Below are 20025 nucleotides of genomic sequence, written 5' to 3' on the forward strand. Positions count from 1 at the left end.
TATGTGCCCCCTGTGATTAGTCTGGAAAGTATGTGTCCCCTGTGATTAGTCTGGAGAGTATGTGTCCCCTGTAATTAGTCTGGAAAGTATGTGTCCCCTGTGATTAGTCTGGAGAGTATGTGCCCCCTGTGATTAGTCTGGAGAGTATGTGCCCCCTGTGATTAGTCTGGAAAGTATGTGTCCCCTGTGATTAGTCTGGAGAGTATGTGCCCCCTGTGATTAGTCTGGAAAGTATGTGTCCCCTGTGATTAGTCTGGAGAGTATGTGCCCCCTGTGATTAGTCTGGAGAGTATGTGTCCCCTGTGATTAGTCTGGAAAGTATGTGCACCCTGTGATTAGTCTGGAGAGTATGTGTCCCCTGCGATTAGTCTGGAGAGTATGTGTCCCCTGTGATTAGTCTGGAAAGTATGTGTCCCCTGTGATTAGTCTGGAGAGTATGTGTCCCCTGTGATTAGTCTGGAGAGTATGTGTCCCCTGTGATTAGTCTGGAGAGTCTGTGTCCCCTGTGATTAGTCTGGAGAGTATGTGCCCCCTGTGATTAGTCTGGAGAGTATGTGTCCCCTGTGATTAGTCTGGAGAGTATGTGTCCCCTGTGATTAGTCTGGAGAGTATGTGCCCCCTGTGATTAGTCTGGAGAGTATGTGCCCCCTGTGATTAGTCTGGAGAGTATGTGCCCCCTGCGATTAGTCTGGAGAGTATGTGTCCCCTGTGATTAGTCTGGAGAGTATGTGTCCCCTGTGATTAGTCTGGAAAGTATGTGCCCCCTGTGATTAGTCTGGAGAGTATGTGCCCCCTGTGATTAGTCTGGAGAGTATATGTCCCCTGTGATTAGTCTGGAAAGTATGTGTCCCCTGTGATTAGTCTGGAGAGTATGTGCCCCCTGTGATTAGTCTGGAGAGTATGTGTCCCCTGTGATTAGTCTGGAAAGTATGTGTCCCCTGTGATTAGTCTGGAGAATATGTGTCCCCTGTGATTAGTCTGGAGAGTATGTGTCCCCTGTGATTAATTTGGAGAGCATGTGTCCCCTGTGATTAGTCTGGGAAGTAGGTACCCCCTGTGATTGGTCTGGAGAGTCTGTGCACCCTGTGATTAGTCTGGAAAGTATGTGTCCCCTGTGATTAGTCTGGAGAGTATGTGTCCCCTGTGATTAGTCTGGAAAGTATGTGTCCCCTGTGATTAGTCTGGAGAATATGTGCCCCCTGTGATTAGTCTGGAGAGTATGTGTCCCCTGTGATTAGTCTGGAGAGTATGTGTCCCCTGCGATTAGTCTGGAGAGTATGTGTCCCCTGTGATTAGTCTGGAAAGTATGTGTCCCCTGTGATTAGTCTGGGAAGTAGGTGCCCCCTGTGATTAGTCTGGAGAGTCTGCGCCCCGTGTGAGTAGTCAGGAGAGTATGTGTCCCCTGTGATTAGTCTGGAGAGTATGTGCCCCCTGTGATTAGTCTGGAGAGTATGTGTCCCCTGTGATTAGTCTGGAAAGTATGTGTCCCCTGTGATTAGTCTGGAGAGTATGTGCCCCCTGTGATTAGTCTGGAGAGTATGTGTCCCCTGTGATTAGTCTGGAGAGTATGTGTCCCCTGTGATTAGTCTGGAGAGTATGTGTCCCCTGTGATTAGTCTGGAAAGTATGTGTCCCCTGTGATTAGTCTGGAAAGTATGTGTCCCCTGCGATTAGTCTGGAGAGTATGTGTCCCCTGTGATTAATTTGGAGAGCATGTGTCCCCTGTGATTAGTCTGGGAAGTAGGTGCCCCCTGTGATTGGTCTGGAGAGTCTGTGCACCCTGTGATTAGTCTGGAGAACATGTGTACCCTGTGATTAGTCTGGAGAATATGTGTCCCCTGTGATTAATTTGGAGAACATGTGTCCCCTCTGATTAGTCTGGAGAATATGTGTCCCCTGTGATTAGTCTGGAGAGTATGTGTCCCCTGTGATTAGTCTGGAGAGTATGTGTCCCCTGTGATTAATTTGGAGAGCATGTATCCCCTGTGATTAGTCTGGAGAGTATGTGTCCCCTGTGATTAGTCTGGAAAGTATGTGTCCCCTGTGATTAGTCTGGAGAGTATACGTGTGTCCCCTTTGATAAGTCTGGAGAGTATGTGTCCCCTGTGATTAAATAGAGAATATGTGCCCCCTGTGATTATCTGGATAGTAGATGCCCCTTGTGATTATCTGGAGAGTCTGTCCCCCTGTGATTAGTCTGGAGAGTATATGCCCCCTGTGATTAGTCTGGAGAGTCTGTGTCCCCTGTGATTATCTGAAGAGTCTGTGCCTCCTGTGATTAGTCTGGAGAGTATGTGCCCCCTGTGATTGGTCTGGAGAGTCTGTGTCCACTGTGATTAGTCTGGAGAGTCTGTGCACCCTGTGATTAGTCTGGAGAGTATGTGTCCCCTGTGATTATCTGGAGAGTAGGTGCCCCTTGTGATTATCTGGAGAGTCTGTGCCCCCTGTGGTTAGTCTGGAGAGTATGTGCCCCCTTTGATTTTCTGGAGAGTATGTGTCCCCTGTGATTATCTGGAGAATAGGTGCCCCTTGTGATTATCTGGAGTCTGTGCCCCCTGTGGTTAGTCTGGAGAGTATGTGCCTCCTGTGATTTTCTGGAGAGTATGTGTCCGCTGTGATTATCTGGAGAGTATTTGTCTCCAGTGATTAGTCTGGAGAGTCTTTGCCCCTTGCAAGTAGTTTGGAGAGTCTGTGTCACATGTAAGTAGTCAGGAGAGTCTGTGTCACTTGCACGTAGTCAGGAGATTCTGTGTCACATGCAAGTAGTCAGGAGAGTCTGTGTCCAATGCAAATAGTCAGGAGAGTCTGTGTCCAATGCAAGTAGACAGGAAAATCAGTGTCCCATGCAAGCAGTCAGGAGAGTCCGTGTCCCATGCAAGTAGTCTGGAGAGTCTGTGTCACATGCAAGTAGTAAGGAGAGTCTGTGTCCCATGCAAGTAGTCTGGACAGTCTGTGTCTCATGCAAGAAGACAGGAGAGTCTGTGTCCCATGCAAGAAGTCAGGAGAGTCTGTGTCCAATGCAAGTAGTCAGGAGAGTCTGTGTCCCATGCAAGTAGTCAGGAGAGTCTGTGTCCCATGCAAGTAGTCTGGAGAGTCTGTGTCCAATGCAAGTAATCAGGAGAGTCTGTGTCCCATGCAAATAGTCAGGAGAGTCTGTGTCCCCATGCAAGTAGTCAGGAGAGTCTGTGTCCCATGCAAGTAGTCAGGAGAGTATGTATCCCATGCAAGTAGTCAGGAGAGTCTGTGTCCAATGTAAGTAGTCAGGAGAGTCCGTGTCCAATGCAAGTAGTCAGGAGAGTCTGTGTCACATGCAAGTAGTCTTGGGAGTCCGTGTCCCATGCAAGTAGTCAGGAGAGTCTGTGTCCCATGCAAGTAGTCAGGAGAGTCTGTGTCACATGCAAGTAGTCTCGGGAGTCCGTGTCCCATGCAAGTAGTCTCGAAAGTCTGTGTCCACTGTGATTAGTCTGGAGAGTCTGTGCACCCTGTGATTAGTCTGGAGAGTATGTGTCCCCTGTGATTATCTGGAGAGTAAGTGCCCCTTGTGATTATCTGGAGAGTCTGTGTCCCCTGTGGTTAGTCTGGAGAGTATGTGCCCCCTGTGATTTTCTTGAGAGTATGTGTCCCCTGTGAGTATCTGGAGAATAGGTGCCCCTTGTGATTATCTGGAGTCTGTGCCCCCTGTGGTTAGTCTGGAGAGTATGTGCCCCCTGTGATTTTCTGGAGAGTATGTGTCCGCTGTGATTATCTGGAGAGTATGTGCCACCTGTGATTAGTCTGAAGAGTATTTGTCTCCAGTGATTAGTCTGGAGAGTCTGTGCCCCTTGCAAGTAGTTTGGAGAGTCTGTGTCACATGTAAGTAGTCAGGAGAGTCTGTGTCACTTGCACGTAGTCAGGAGATTCTGTGTCACATGCAAGTAGTCAGGAGAGTCTGTGTCCAATGCAAATAGTCAGGAGAGTCTGTGTCCAATACAAGTAGACAGGAAAATCAGTGTCCCATACAAGTAGTCAGGAGAGTCTGTGTCCCATGCAAGTAGTCTGGAGAGTCTGTGTCACATGCAAGTAGTAAGGAGAGTCTGTGTCCCATGCAAGCAGTCTGGACAGTCTGTGTCTCATGCAAGAAGACAGGAGAGTCTGTGTCCCATGCAAGAAGTCAGGAGAGTCTGTGTCCAATGCAAGTAGTCAGGAGAGTCTGTGTCCCATGCAAGTAGTCAGGAGAGTCTGTGTCCATACAAGAAGACAGGAGAGTCTGTGTCCATTGCAAGTAATCAGGAGAGTCTGTGTCCCATGCAAGAAGTCAGGAGAGTCTGTGTCACATGCAAGTAGTCAGGAGAGTCTGTGTCCCATGCAAGTAGTCTGGAGAGCCTGTGTCTCATGCAAGAAGACAGGAGAGTCTGTGTCCAATACAAGTAATCAGGAGAGTCTGTGTCCCATGCAAGAAGTCAGGAGAGTCTGTGTCACATGCAAGTAGTCAGGAGAGTCTGTGTCACATGCAAATAATCAGGAGAGTCTGTGTCCCATGCAAGAAGTCAGGAGAGTCTGTGTCCAATGCAAGTAGTCAGGAGAGTCTGTGTCCCATGCAAGTAGTCAGGAGAGTCTGTGTCACATGCAAGTAGTCAGGAGAGTCTGTGTCCCATGCAAGTAGTCAGGATAGTCTGTGTCCAATGTAAGTAGTCAGGAGAGTCCGTGTCCAATGCAAGTAGTCAGGAGAGTCTGTGTCACATGCAAGTAGTCTCGGGAGTCCGTGTCCCATGCAAGTAGTCTCGAGAGTCTGTGTCCCATGCAAGTAGTCAGGAGAGTCTGTGTCCCATGCAAGTAGTCAGGAAAGTACGTGTCCAATGCAAGTAGTCAGGAGAGTCTGTGTCACATGCAAGTAGTCTCGGGAGTCCGTGTCCCATGCAAGTAGTCTCGAGAGTCTGTGTCCTATGCAAGTAGTCAGGAGAGTCTGTGTCCCATGCAAGTAGTCAGGAGAGTCTGTGTCACATGCAAGTAGTCTCAGGAGTCCGTGTCCCATGCAAGTAGTCTCAAGAGTCTGTGTCCCATGCAAGTAGTCTCGGGAGTCCGTGTCCCATGCAAGTAGTCTCGAGAGTCCGTATCCCATGCAAGTAGTCAGGACAGTCTGTGTCCCATGCAAGTAGTCAGGAGAGTCTGTGTCCAATGCAAGTAGTCAGGAGAGTCTGTGTCCAATGCAAGTAGTCAGGAGAGTCTGTGTTACATGCAAGTAGTCTGAAAAGTATGTGTCCCATGCAAGTAGTCAGGATAGTCTGTGTCCAATGCAAATAGTCAGGAGAGTTTGTGTCACATGCAAGTAGTCAGGAAAGTCTGTGTCCAATGCAAGTAGTCAGGAGAGTCTGTGTCCAATGCAAGTAGTCAGGAGAGTCTGTTTCCCATGCAAGTAGTCAGGAGAGTCTGTGTCCCATGCAAGTAGTCAGGAGAGTCTGTGTCCCATGCAAGTAGTCAGGAGAGTCTGTCTCCCATGCAAGTAGTCAGGAGAGTCTGTGTCCAATGTAAGTAGTCAGGAGAGTCCGTGTCCAATGCAAGTAGTCAGGAGAGTCTGTGTCCCATGCAAGTAGTCTCGGGAGTCCGTGTCCCATGCAAGTAGTCTCGAGAGTCTGTGTCCCATGCAAGTAGTCAGGAGAGTCTGTGTCCCATGCAAGTAGTCAGGAAAGTCCGTGTCCAATGCAAGTAGTCAGGAGAGTTTGTGTCACATGCAAGTAGTCTCGGGAGTCCGTGTCCCATGCAAGTAGTCTCGAGAGTCTGTGTCCTATGCAAGTAGTCAGGAGAGTCTGTGTCCCATGCAAGTAGTCAGGAGAGTCCGTGTCACATGCAAGTAGTCTCAGGAGTCCGTGTCACATGCAAGTAGTCTGGATAGTCTGTGTCCAATGCGAATAGTCAGGAGAGTTTGTGTCACATGCAAGTAGTCAGGAGAGTCTGTGTCCAATGCAAGTAGTCAGGAGAGTCTGTGTCACATGCAAGTAGTCAGGAGAGTCTGTGTCACATGCAAGTAGTCTCAGGAGTCCGTGTCCCATGCAAGAAGTCTCGAGAGTCTGTGTCCTATGCAAGTAGTCAGGAGAGTCTGTGTCCCATGCAAGTAGTCAGGAGAGTCTGTGTCACATGCAAGTAGTCTCAGGAGTCCGTGTCCCATGCAAGTAGTCTCGAGAGTCTGTGTCCCATGCAAGTAGTCTCGGGAGTCCGTGTCCCATGCAAGTAGTCTCGAGAGTCCGTATCCCATGCAAGTAGTCAGGAGAGTCTGTGTCCCATGCAAGTAGTCAGGAGAGTCTGTGTCCAATGCAAGTAGTCAGGAGAGTCTGTGTCCAATGCAAGTAGTCAGGAGAGTCTGTGTTACATGCAAGTAGTCTGGAAAGTATGTGTCACATGCAAGTAGTCTGGATAGTCTGTGTCCAATGCGAATAGTCAGGAGAGTCTGTGTCACATGCAAGTAGTCAGGAGAGTCTGTGTCACATGCAAGTAGTCTCAGGAGTCCGTGTCCCATGCAAGAAGTCTCGAGAGTCTGTGTCCTATGCAAGTAGTCAGGAGAGTCTGTGTCCCATGCAAGTAGTCAGGAGAGTCTGTGTCACATGCAAGTAGTCTCAGGAGTCCGTGTCCCATGCAAGTAGTCTCGAGAGTCTGTGTCCCATGCAAGTAGTCTCGGGAGTCTGTGTCCAATGCAAGTAGTCAGGAGAGTCTGTGTCCCATGCAAGTAGTCAGGAGAGTATGTGTCCCATGCAAGTAGTCTGGAGAGTCTGTGTCCAATGCAAGTAGTCTCGAGAGTCTGTGTCCCATGCAAGAAGTCAGGAGAGTCTGTGTCCCATGCAAGTAGTCAGGAGAGTCTGTTTCCCATGCAAGTAATCAGGAGAGTCTGTGTCACATGCAAGTAGTCAGGAGAGTCTGTGTCCCATGCAAGAACTCAGGAGAGTCTGTGTTCCATGTAAGTAGTCAGGAGAATCTGTGTCCCATGCAAGTAGTCAGGAGAGTCTGTGTCCAATGCAAGTAGTCAGGAGAGTCTGTGTTACATGCAAGAACTCAGGAGAGTCTGTGTTTCATGCAAGTAGTCAGGAGAATCTGTGTCACATGCAAGTAGTCAGGAGAGTCTGTGTCCAATGCAAGTAGTCAGGAGAGTCTGTGTCACATGCAAGTAGTCAGGAGTGTCTGTGTCCAATGCAAGTAATCAGGAGAGTCTGTGTCCCATGCAAGAAGTCAGGAGAGTCTGTGTCACATGCAAGTAGTCAGGAGAGTCTGTGTCCAATGCAAATAGTCAGGAGAGTCTGTGTCAAGTGCAAGAACTCAGGAGAGTTTGTGTCCAATGCAAGTAGTCAGGAGAGTCTGTGTCCAATGCAAGTAGTCAGGAGAGTCTGTGTCCAATGGAAGTAGTCAGGAGAGTCTGTGTCCAATGCAAGTAGTCAGGAGAGTATGTGTCCCATGCAAGTAGTCTGGAGAGTCTGTGTCCAATGCAAGTAGTCTCGAGAGTCTGTGTCCCATGCAAGAAGTCAGGAGAGTCTGTGTCCCATGCAAGTAGTCAGGAGAGTCTGTTTCCCATGCAAGTAGTCAGGAGAGTCTGTGTCCCATGCAAGAAGTCAGGAGAGTCTGTGTCCCATGCAAGTAGTCAGGAGAGTCTGTTTCCCATGCAAGTAGTCAGGAGAGTCTGTGTCCCATGCAAGAACTCAGGAGAGTCTGTGTCCCATGTAAGTAGTCAGGAGAATCTGTGTCCCATGCAAGTAGTCAGGAGAGTCTGTGTCCAATGCAAGTAGTCAGGAGAGTCTGTGTTACATGCAAGAACTCAGGAGAGTCTGTGTTTCATGCAAGTAGTCAGGAGAATCTGTGTCACATGCAAGTAGTCAGGAGAGTCTGTGTCCAATGCAAGCAGTCAGGAGAGTCTGTGTCACATGCAAGTAGTCAGGAGAGTCTGTGTCCAATGCAAGTAATCAGGAGAGTCTGTGTCCCATGCACGAAGTCAGGAGAGTCTGTGTCCAATGCAAGTAGTCAGGAGAGTCTGTGTCCAATGCAAGTAGTCAGGAGAGTCTGTGTCCAGTGCAAGAACTCAGAAGAGTTTGTGTCCAATGCAAGTAGTCAGTAGAGTATATGTCCAATGCAAGTAGTCGCACGTTCTGTCAACACGAATTATTGGGATGCAATACACAGTTGGACTACCCTGTATAAAGTGTCAACACGAATGTTTTTATAAAAACACCACCAAAGAAGGTAAACAACATTTTTACTCATGCTAAAATAAACGTAAACTTATCCACATAAATACCGTTCGCCGGGAAATAAGATTATCCGTTATAGGTCGACATGAACGGACAATGTAATGTGCGGTACCATCAAATAATAGAAGACCACGTAGGTTCATAATTGCCAAAGGGTTTTGTGATGGGACACTTCGTTCGCTCATCAACTTACCTGTTTTACAATTGGGACACGTCTGTGCACACAGGTTACCATAGTAGCCAGGTCGACATGCCTTGCAGTTGCTAGGGGCGTACCGGTCACATTGATTGTACAGACAATTCGTGCTCGGACAATCATCAGTACATTGGTCACCTGCCTTTCCAGCCGGGCAGTCTGCAGGAGATAAGCAAGTTACATAGTCCGTCTCATTCACACAATTTAAGTCTGTGTACATGTGGGATGTGAGTTAATACTAGCAGTTGCCATATAGTTCAACGTTTTATAAGAAACAGCTTTGTATTTCTTTTTGTGAAAACAATATTAAATATTTTAACACATTTCAAACGGAAAAAAGTAAGTTTGTCATCGCATTGTCAAGTACATGATAAATATACTGACAGTAAATTAAATCTCTCAATTAGTGTGTTTGTTTATTCAATGTTGACTGTTCAAGTCCTCTTAAGATTTACACACTGTTATGTGTAAAAAGGTAGAATGTTTTTATCACACAGCCACTGCAAGCGACTATATCCTATATCACACAGCCAATGCAAGCGACTATATCTTATATCACACAGCCAATGCAAGCGACTATATCCTATATCACACAGCCACTGCAAGCGACTGTATCCTATATCACACAGCCACTGTAAGTCATATGTGGAAGAGGAAAGGTGATGGTGAGGAGTACCACCAAGTCAGTGAAACCCTGCACAATGAAGGCATGTCCATATTATGAATGATGTGCAGATAAGATTGAGAAAAAGGCAACAGTTGTCTTAATTAATCATCGCATGAAACTACATGTATCTTCCCATCGCTATCTTTCTCTAGTCGTCACTCGAACCCTCATATATTCCAATCTCAAAACACCAGTTTATAGCATACTCGTAACTTTAAAAACTAATTTTTATTTACACAGATCAGACTGAATTATAGCATTTATAAACATACCTGCGGTGGGACAATTGGTCGGGCGGGGGGCCGTGTCAAAACAATCATCACAAAGTCCCGTCTCCCGGTTACAGGTGCCGTCATTACATTTGGAGCTCTAAAAATGGAATTATTCACTATTAATAATATTAATATACACCATTGATTACATTGAAAGGTCCCCCAAAGAAAACGTGTACGTTACAGTGTAAATATCGTTCTAAAATGGTCCATTGTTCTGCTTTTTTTAGTATTTTATTCCTTTAAAAAATCATCTTGATATCGATGTGTAGCATTCTGTTGATAATGTTATATCATCGAACATTTCTAGAATTATTTATTTAAATCACCAGGGTCGATATGGACCATTTGACCCAATCTAGCGTATTACATAATCGAGTAGCGAGTGTTCAAGATCACAATTGTTTCTCACCTCACCACACTGGTTCTCACACATGGCTCCGTAATAGCCGACCACACACCCGCCGGTGCAGGTCCCGCTCCTGTCACAAACGCCACCTACACAGTTGGCTCCACACTCCGTGTCGCATAGCTGTCCGTACCAGCGACTCTGGTTACAACCGAACCTGCAAGCAGATGTCACGGCGTCACACGCCTTGTTTTGACAGTTCACTGAGCACACCTTCTGACACTCGGATCCCCAGAACCCGTCTGTGCAGCCTGTGAAGATAAAACGCATACATAGTGTGCTGCAGACCCTTGTAACTATATATGCATTCCACACAACGAATAACAAAAGCATCGCCCTTTAAGCGATGTACCCTTTTCTCAGTAGAGTACGTGTTTATAATAATAGCTTAATTAAATATTTCTTTTCTAATTATTGCACTTCAACCACGCCAACGAATAAAGCAATATCTCGACTTTCTTCTTCCGACGACGATGGCAGTATCTCGACATTCTTCCTTCGACTACGATGACAATAATATCTCGACTTCCTTCGTATGACGACGATGACACTATATCGACTTTCTTCTTCCGACGACGACGGCAGTATCTCGACTTCCTTCCGACGACGACGATGGCAATATTTCGACTTTCGTCTTTCGACGACGATGGCAATATCTCGACTTCCTTCGTCCGACGACGATAACAGTATCTCGACTTCCTTCCTCCGACGACGATGGCAATATCTCGACATTCTTCTCCCGACGACGATGGCAGTATCTCGACTTCCTTCCGACGACGACGATGGCAATATCTCGACTTTCGACTACGATGACAATATCTCGACTTCCTTCCTCCGACGACGATGGCAATTTCTCCCACCTCAGATAAGTAGATCCAATAATTTAACCATGCTAGAAATTCTTATCTTGCCCACGGGCGAAGATAAAATGCCCGTATGGAACTCTTTTTTAACGGTCACATTATTGAAGTTACTTCCCTTGTTGAAAACAGTCGTCTGTAGCATCATAGAAACCTTGTCTTATGGCAATATTTAGAATGCTAATTAACTGTTTCTCGCTTCAATTGTCACCATAAAAAAAGTTTCACGCACCTTTCATAAAATAATGCTCCACTCTCATCAATACTATTTAAAGACCCCTTTGACTAGTAACATAATCTGAATCAATGCGCGCATATCCATGACAACCACGAGTTATCAAATATCCATATGCATTATTTTCTCTACGCACAAAAGAGTTCAAGCAAAAAATACACTTTCACTTAATTTTGTTTAACTGAGGTGGGAGAAAAAGCATCTACCATAGCCGCTCGTGTAAGATAGGTTCATCCCGACCCTCGCGCAGGGTGCTTTGCGGAAACTCGGTAAACCTCGTTTCCGCAAAACACCAAACGCTCGGGTCGGGATGAACCTATCTTACACTCTCTGCCATGGAAGATACTTATAATCTCGACTTCCTTCGTCCGACGACGATGGCAATATCTCGACTTCCTTCGTCCGACGAGGATGGCAATATCTCGACTTCCTTCGTCCGACGAGGATGGCAATATCTCGACTTCCTTCGTCCGACGACGATGGCAATATCTCGACTTCCTTCGTCCGACGACTATGGAAACATCTCAACATTCTTATTAAGAACTAAAATATGCGACTTCCTTATTCCGACGTCTAAAGAAATATCTGAACTTACTTATTCCGACGACTAAAGCAATATCTCGACTCTCTGCTTCCGACGAGGATGGTAATATCTCGACTTCTTCCTTCCGACTAGGATGGCAATATCTCGACTTCTTCCTACCTTACGACGATGGCAATATCTCGATTTCTTCCTTCCGACTAAGATGGCAATATCTCGACTTCTTCCTTCCTTCCGACGATAGCAATACCTCGACTTTGTTCTTCCGACGAGGATGGCAATATCTCGACTTCTTCCTTCCGACGAGGATGGCAATATCTCGACTTCTTCCTTCCGACGAGGATGGCAATATCTCGACTTCTTCCTTCCAACTAGGATGGCAATATCTCGACTTCTTCCTTCCTTCCGACGATGGCAATATCTCGAGTTCCTTCGTCCGACGACTATGGATAAGCCTCAACTATATTCTTCCGACCACTATGGAAATATTATAAATATCTTCATCCGACGGCTATGGCAATAACTCCACCTTCTTGTTTATAGAACAATTCTGTTCGCTAGATCTCTATATATAGCATCATTATAGTAACGCTCTGGTTGCCATGCACCTTTCTCTAAACTCTGTATCTATATAATCTTTAAACTTAAACCCCAAATGTTCCGGTATTTACCTTCTCTACAATTCGTTGCCGTCACTGTGCAGTTCTTATTCTTACAGTTGGTACTACATTCGCCATCGCACTTCTGGCCGTACCAGCCGAGCGCACATGGCGAGCACGTGCCGGTCTCGAACTCACACTGGTTGTTGTTGGTTTCACAGAAGTCGCTACACTTGTCTGTGCACTGCAGGTTGTACCAGCCGTCCTTGCAGAACCTCGCGTCACAGTTTCCTGCAGACAATTGAAACATAAACGTGAAACAAATATCTTAATATCATAACTTTCTTAGGTCTGTTTAACTTACTTTGTTAAATTTTGCTTGATCCTTAGAATTAATAATACTTGTGTTCGATACTGTTACACGTTATCTTACCATGTCACTCCTCCAACGTGAATGACGCAACGTCATTTGTCCAGGACTAGTCACATTCACGGTGACCCCATATTTTACCATACTGGGTCACTAATGTTTATATTGTACCAAATGGCGTCTGTTTTCCGATTCCAATGAATGAATGAAACAGTTTCCATAAATTGACCAATGTTAACAGGTTGTCGACGTGTTATATACGTTACGGGGTTGATAGGTGACCCGAAATGGGATATACGGGGCACAGTAAACCATGATCGTGTTCGAGCTACGTGCCGTGTTCACACAGACTCGTTGCGAAAAACACGCCAGGAACGCTCACCACACGGGCTGAATCAATTTAATCGTTGAAACCTCGACCATGTACACTTTACCGAGAGATCGTCATTTGACGGAATAACTTAAGCGCAATATAATTGAGAAGAACAGTTCAAGTCCCACAACCCTGTTCACCTGTTGTTAGAAATAACACCACCCCACCGCACCCTAACCAAGCTCCAGGCGCATTTCCGCTCACACTGTTTGCCATTGAGGCCCGTCTTGCAAGGCAAAACATAAATAGAACACTACCAACACAACCGACACTCCTTGCCGAGGAGGGCCGTCTTGAACCAATCCAGGTCGAGATCAGTTAAAACCCCACCAACCTGTAAACCTGTTGCAGGAGAGGACACCGCCCGACTCCCCACAGCTCCGCTCACAGTCCCGGTCACACTCTTCTCCGAAGAGGCCCGTCTTACACGTGATACACTTGCCCTCCGTCCGATCACAGTTCCTACATCCGGGGTAGAGGCACATGGTGTTACAATCAAGCTTGTGGTATCCGTGTTTGCAACCTGATACACAGTTACCATTGTTCTGAAAGTAACAATCAGTCGTTTACTCTGCGACATGGGACACACATCAAGCGCTTGAATGTAAGCTTATAGTGTTCGTACACGTTTCACTTCCATTGAAACCACTTTATAAACAAATTTCACCATGGAATGTTGCCTTTAACGGCTAAAGGTTAGAGCCCTAGCTAGCCCATGCTACAACGTAGAAAGCAGACCCAGGAAACTCAAATGTTATCTAATAGGTTTACAAATTCTAACCAATTGGAAACGAAAGACGAACTTCATAGAAGTACATGTTCTTGTTGCATAATTAGAGGTACCTTACCTGGAAGCACATGTCCTGTAGGCAGTTGGGACATGTCATGTTACAGTAGTCTCCGAAGTACGTGTCCTTACATCCGCCTGCGCACTCGCCGGTGTCCCTGTCACACGTGTCACCACGACAGTTTGCTGGGCAGGTGCGGTCGCAGAACACACCCCACGTGTTGGAGGGGGTGCAGGCTGAAAGAGAACGGAAAATTGAGACTCTTTTGTTACTCTTCTATAAATTTGATACCGTTTTCGTGTTATATGAATGGAAAATATGCTTTCAATTTCCAAAGATATTAGTCGAACAAATGTTTGACGTCAATTTCCCTGCAAATACTACAATCATTTCTATATTATATACATGTGTCATAATCAATACTTAATTCGCATCGATGGTTCGGATATGATATGAAAACACACTATTTCTAATGAAATCACCACATACAACAGATTCAGTTTATAGGCAGTGTGAGCAAATATATGCCTCTGCCAACGACAAGGCCACGAGAGAGTGTTTAAGCTGATTTTAGACGTGTTAATGCGTTCAAACCAAACACTTGCTACGACAAATATGAAAAGACGGCAAGTACGCTAAAGCATCATGATGACAATGGGGTGGGGGCAATGTTTAGACAAGCATTACGTACTGGCAGACAAACATACAGACAGGCCTTTCTCTACAAACATACAGACAGGCCTTTCTCGACAAACATATAGACAGGCCTTTCTCTACAAACATATACCCAGGCCTTTCTCTACAAACATATAGACATGCCTTTCTCGACAAACATAGACAGGCCTTTCTCGACAAACATATAGATAGGCCTTTCTCGACAAACATACAGACAGGCCTTTCTCGAAAAACACACAGACGGGCCTTTCTCGACAAACATACAGACGGGCCTTTCTCGAAAACCATACAGACAGGCCTTTCTCGAAAACCATACAGACAGGCCTTTCTCGAAAAACACACAGACGGGCCTTTCTCGAAAAACACACAGACGGGCCTTTCTCGAAAAACACACAGACGGGCCTTTCTCGAAAAACACACAGACGGGCCTTTCTCGAAAAACATACAGACATGACTTTCTCGCTTCCAGACTTTGTAGGAATGTCAATAAGAAGATTTTAACTGTAAAAGAAAGCCAGGTATAAGTGGTTCAGTGAAATTCAGACGTGTGCTAGTATAGTAGTAAATAGATAACAAAAATCTTAATGAATAAATATTGCATGCTTACTAAAAAAACAACTCGATGTTGTTTAGGGTACATATTTGAAGTTCCTGGCCATTAAATATTATCTTTAAAAAAATCCACGCAATGTGAATGTAATTGCTAAGAAATCTCAGCCTTCGTACGTTTAAACTCCAGCCCATGACCTTTATCGCTTAAAATATCGTTGGAATATTTTCTGATGAAAAATATTAAGTGAATATAAGTTCAACTTTAAATGATATTAACATCGTTCAGATCGTTTATCACCCCATTCTTCAAGTTTAACATTTACAAATCAAAGAATCGAAACTCAATTTCTTCTCGCATGTCCTAATATCATATCACTTTTGCAGCAGTACCTGCGGATCGACAGCGAGGTGACGGGTTAACTCTTTCACACTCTAAGCAGCGTCCCAGTCCCTGATCGCAGGTCCCGTCGTTACATGTTTGCGCCATCGTGCAAGTCCGTTCACACATTTCTCCCCAGTATCCGACAGTACAGCCCTCGCGACATTCTCCTGTCCGGTTGCAGTTCTGATTCAAACAATTGCTTGAACAAATTGTTCTACAGTTTGGGCCATACCACGTTAGTTCACATTCAGCGTCGCATTCGCCGTCGTCGATGTCGCATGATCTAAATCCAGCAGCAACTCCACAGTTTGAGCTACACTGTTGACTACAGTCGCTGCTGTAATATCCCGAAACACATTGGTTCTCGCTACAGGAGCCCAGAGATCGGCTACAGTAGATAAACCCATCGATGGAACTTGGGAGACAATTTCCGCTACACCCCCGATCACAGTTTGTGCCATATCTGCCTTGCTTACATGATGCGCATGCGCCAGTGTCATCACAGGTCTGACACCCTGGGTATGTACAGGGAACTGTGCAATCAATGGAGTAAAATCCGTCATCACATCCACTCGGACACGTGCCATTGTTCTGATAACATATGTTTCCCCTACAGTGTCCACATGCCTGGGTACACGTGCCGCCCCAGTAGTCAGCCACACAACTCGTGCAACGTGCCGAGTATCTATCGCAGTCACCATTCCGACAATTAGCAGCACAGGACTCGTTACATTTAAGCCCATAGTACGGTAACGGACAATCTATCAAGAAACAAAACAACAAGTTGTTAGACATTGGACAAACAAAGTTAATACAATGAAACAATGAATCCGATACACCTGAAGGTAAAACCAGCTAACATTGCACCATTGTCTCGAGTTGCACTGCCATCTTGCATAAATGTTTCAAATACGTAAATAGTTGTACTTTTACTTCTTAAAACTGATAAAACCGGGAAAAGCGCGGATTAATTGTTGTACAGTAGCAAAACATGTCGTGTGTTAATACACTATAAACAGAAACATATTAGTACACTATAAACAGAAGCATATAAGACCATGTGTTAGGTGTCACTTCAACCTATATAACCAGAAGCAGTGTGTCTAAAACATGTGCACGAGTACAATGATATGAAAGGTAATACCTACGTGTGAGTAACTAAATAGTTCGTGGTAAGATATGTATGATGAATGAACGTGGAACAGTGGTAAGATATGTATGCTGAATGAACGTGGAACAGTGGTAAGATATGTATGCTGAATGAACGTGGAACAGTGGTAAGCTTCCTGACATGAGTGTTGTTACCTGCGTCCCTGCACAGTGGCGTCCTGTCTTGGAGGCAGTCCATGCAGATGCCTTCTACCCGGTCACACTGGTTATCCGTACAGGAAGAGTTGCACATTTCCCCACAAAAAGACCCGTAATGATTGTCTACACAACCGTTGGTACAATATCCGTCTCGTCGACAGACTGTGACTTGGCCAGCACAGTTTTCGCTGCATTCTAGCTCGCACTGTTCTCCAAAGAAGCCATCATTGCAACCGTGGAGACATTCCCCGGTGCTGAAGTCACAATACGTCAGACCATCTACTGGGTTTTCACGACAGTCCCCGGGGCATGTCTGCGTGCAGGTACTTCCGTAATAGCCAGCTCTGCATGCACCAGCGATGCAGCTTCCTGTTGTTTTGTTACAGTAAACATTGCCATCGGATGACGGAACACACTGATCGCTACATGGCAGGCTGCACTGTACACCGTACAAGCCTGGCTTACAAGTCAGACACTCACCGGCCTGCCGATCACACGTCATACAGCCGGTGTGGATACACTGCCGGGAGCATTGGTCGGTATAATAGCCATCCACACAAATGCCATTACAGGTTCCACTGGACTGCTGACATGTTACAGTCATGCAGTTGGTACAAGAGCCGTTGCACGTGTGTCCATAAAATCCGTCGTCACACGAGTCGCAACGTAACGTATAACGTCCGCAGGAGCTTTCACATGTGGCCGAGCAGTTATACTCGCAGAAAAGGCCGTGCGAACCTACTGGACACGCTGCAAGTGCGAATGAAATGGAATATAAGCGTTAATATATGAGGTGTAACGTGAACAAAACATAAAGCCATAGTCATTGCCGTTAATGCAAGGTGTGAAATAGCAAGAATGAGCTGACAGATGAAACTGAGAAAACCGGCGTGTGTGTTTACAAATGCATTTACGGAAACTGAGTTGGCATGATCTAAACTGAATACCCAGAGAGGTCGAGCATCAGGAACTGAGGGATGGCGTACGCTTGGTGTGAATTGTTTGAGAGAGGAGAGAGTCTAACATCATAACATTATGGTATATAAATAAATCAATTATGCAAAGCAATGCGATGCTTAAAGTCTGAACGAACGTACATCTTTTGAATAATATATTACTTCCTATAGAAGTATTAAAACAGACAGCCAAATTGTGAATGAGAGCACACACACACACACACACCATTACAGCAAAAACCCTTTTCACAGACGCGCTAAATTGATTGAGTCAGTTCACGTCAGTTTCCAAAATTATATACGAGTGTGTATACTTATATATAAGTATAATCTCTCTGTGCATGTTTTTGGACGCTATATATGTATCACCATGACGTAAACACGCAAAATTATAATGCCTTATATATTGCTTATGTTAAGAAAACGTAGCCATTCCGAATCACAACTCCATGCATTGATTGGCTCGTTTGTGTGGTTAAAGAATGAAGCCTTTCCAAATACCAGCTCACACATCTGTCACAGGATGCAATTATGTGTACATGCTTTATGTGAAATATAGCCCTTCTGCTCACACACGTCCATGCAATAACACGTCCATGCAACAACACGTCCATGCAATAACACTTCCATGCAATAACACGTCCATGCAGTCCATGCAATAACACGTCCATGCAGCCGTGCAAGGGTACCTGCTGATCTGCATTTCGGAGTTTTCACTTCCTGAAGACACTCGGCACACACGCCCAATGTTCTGTCACATGTATCATCGTTACACGTATCGGAACATTTAGAAGTGCAGTTGAAACCGTGAAATCCTGTGATGCATCCAAGAACCACGTGGCACTCCCCGTCGCGATGGCACGTGCTATCTACGCAGTTCTGGCTGCAAGGGCGGTCACACATGTCCCCGTGCCAACCTGTTCTACAGGATCGGTCACATCTGCCGTTTGTGAAATCGCACGATCCGACGCTTTCTCCTTCGTATGGAAAACAGTTTGAATTGCAAGCAGCAGTGCAGTATGGGTTGTAAAAGCCCGTTCTACATCCTTGACTGTCACAAGCGCCGGTTTCCTTACTGCAGTTACCACCAGTGGACGGGTCGCAATTAGGACTACACGAGTTCTCACAGTTCTGTCCCCACAGCTCCTTCTTACATAGAATACAACTTCCAGTTAATCGGTCACATGTCTCACAACCGCCGTATGGACAGGTTCTGGCACAATTCAAACCGTAGAAGCCAGGGTTACAGTCGCTGAAACATTCTCCTGAGTCCTGATCACAGGAAACGGTGGCACATTTGCCACACTGCTGGTCACAAGGGCTATCCCAGAATCCGGGCTTACACTGATCACATTTGGCCGAGTAACGGTGGCACGAGTCGACGCAGTTCTGGGGACATGATATATTGCAGTCCGCCCCGTACAAGTACGTCATGCTCGAATCAGGCCGACATTCTGTTAAATGACAAAGCATCGGTACAATTATAGGTATTTTCAGTATTTGCTAAAAACTTGTTCTTGAGGTCCGGAATGACTGCTTTGCAGACACAATTTCTTCCAATTAATAGAAAATAATATACAAAAATTTGACAACGAGCGAAATAAGAATTATTTCAAAGAACGACTTGCTCAAGTAATACGTAATAAAGTGTGTAATTGAAGTTTGTGTTAAGTGTATGATGATACCTGCTGATCGACATAGAGGCGACTGTAGTTGTGGTAGTTTCCGGCACTCGTCACAGACGCCATCGTCCCTGTCACACGTGTTGTCCGTACAGGTAGTTGTGCAGTTTAAGGTGCAGTCAAAACCGTACCAACCGAAGCCGTCCCTACAACCGAGGCTCCTGTTACATTCCCCATCTCGCTCACAAATGGGCCCTTTACAGTTTTCGTGACACTGTCTGTCACAATAGTCGCCGTAATATCCATCCTCGCAGCCGTCTCTGCAGATTCCTGTTCCGAAGTCACAGTCTCGATTGCCGTACGGATCTTTCTGACAAGTTCTGCTGCATTCTGACTGGCATGTCAAGGAATAAAAGCCCGGGTTGCAAGCTCCAATTTCGCAGTTGCCGTTTTCCTTACTACAGTAAACAAGTCCATCGGATGAGCTCGTGCATTCAGCACTGCAATCCTGTGAGCAATCACTTCCCCAGTGCCCCTGCTTACACGTAGCGCATTCTCCACTTGTTCGGTCACACGATCTACAGTTTAGTTGGCGGCATGTTAGATCACACATGTCTGAGTAATATCCCTCCCGGCAACGCCCCACACACGTCCCATTTGCCTTGAAACATGTCCCGGTCGCACAAAAGCCGCAAGAATTATCGCACGTGGCACCGTAATACCCATTTAAACACGCTGCGCACGTGTAACTTTCATATCGTTCGCACTTGTCGCGACAGTTAGGGGGGCACGAGATGTTACATGACAGGCCAGCGAACCCGGTATTACATTCTACAAATATTTCACAGCATATGACGAGGATATTGTGGTTCATTAAATAGAAAACTAATTATTCATTGTTGGTACAATTTTACTAGACAACATTGAATTAGGTTTTCAAAACTTTATAATTGTGATGGAAACTATTTAGTTATGATGGAAACTATATAATTATGATGGAAACAATATAGTTATGAT

General features: G+C 45.6%; 1 protein-coding gene across 11 annotated transcripts in view; it reads right to left on the minus strand.

Annotated features, from left to right (window-relative positions):
• The window catches only part of LOC128221838 (multiple epidermal growth factor-like domains protein 6), a 98869-nt gene that overhangs the window by 29975 nt on the left and 48869 nt on the right, over positions 1 to 20025 (minus strand). For 7 of the 11 annotated variants that reach the window (XM_052930442.1, XM_052930441.1, XM_052930446.1 and 4 more), the window contains 10 exons: positions 19072 to 19839; positions 18076 to 18840; positions 16428 to 17180; positions 15131 to 15883; positions 13574 to 13749; positions 13060 to 13270; positions 12055 to 12273; positions 9751 to 9998; positions 9339 to 9435; positions 8397 to 8558 (listed from right to left, as the gene is read on the minus strand). In XM_052930442.1, the coding sequence (XP_052786402.1) occupies positions 8397 to 8558; positions 9339 to 9435; positions 9751 to 9998; positions 12055 to 12273; positions 13060 to 13270; positions 13574 to 13749; positions 15131 to 15883; positions 16428 to 17180; positions 18076 to 18840; positions 19072 to 19839 (4152 nt within the window). The remainder of the gene's footprint in view (positions 1 to 8396; positions 8559 to 9338; positions 9436 to 9750; positions 9999 to 12054; positions 12274 to 13059; positions 13271 to 13573; positions 13750 to 15130; positions 15884 to 16427; positions 17181 to 18075; positions 18841 to 19071; positions 19840 to 20025) is intronic. The other 4 variants (XM_052930444.1, XM_052930447.1, XM_052930449.1 and 1 more) reach the window with 4 other exon arrangements.

This window comes from Mya arenaria, chromosome 16 (assembly GCF_026914265.1).
Source record: "Mya arenaria isolate MELC-2E11 chromosome 16, ASM2691426v1".
Classification (NCBI taxonomy): Eukaryota; Metazoa; Mollusca; class Bivalvia; order Myida; family Myidae; genus Mya; species Mya arenaria.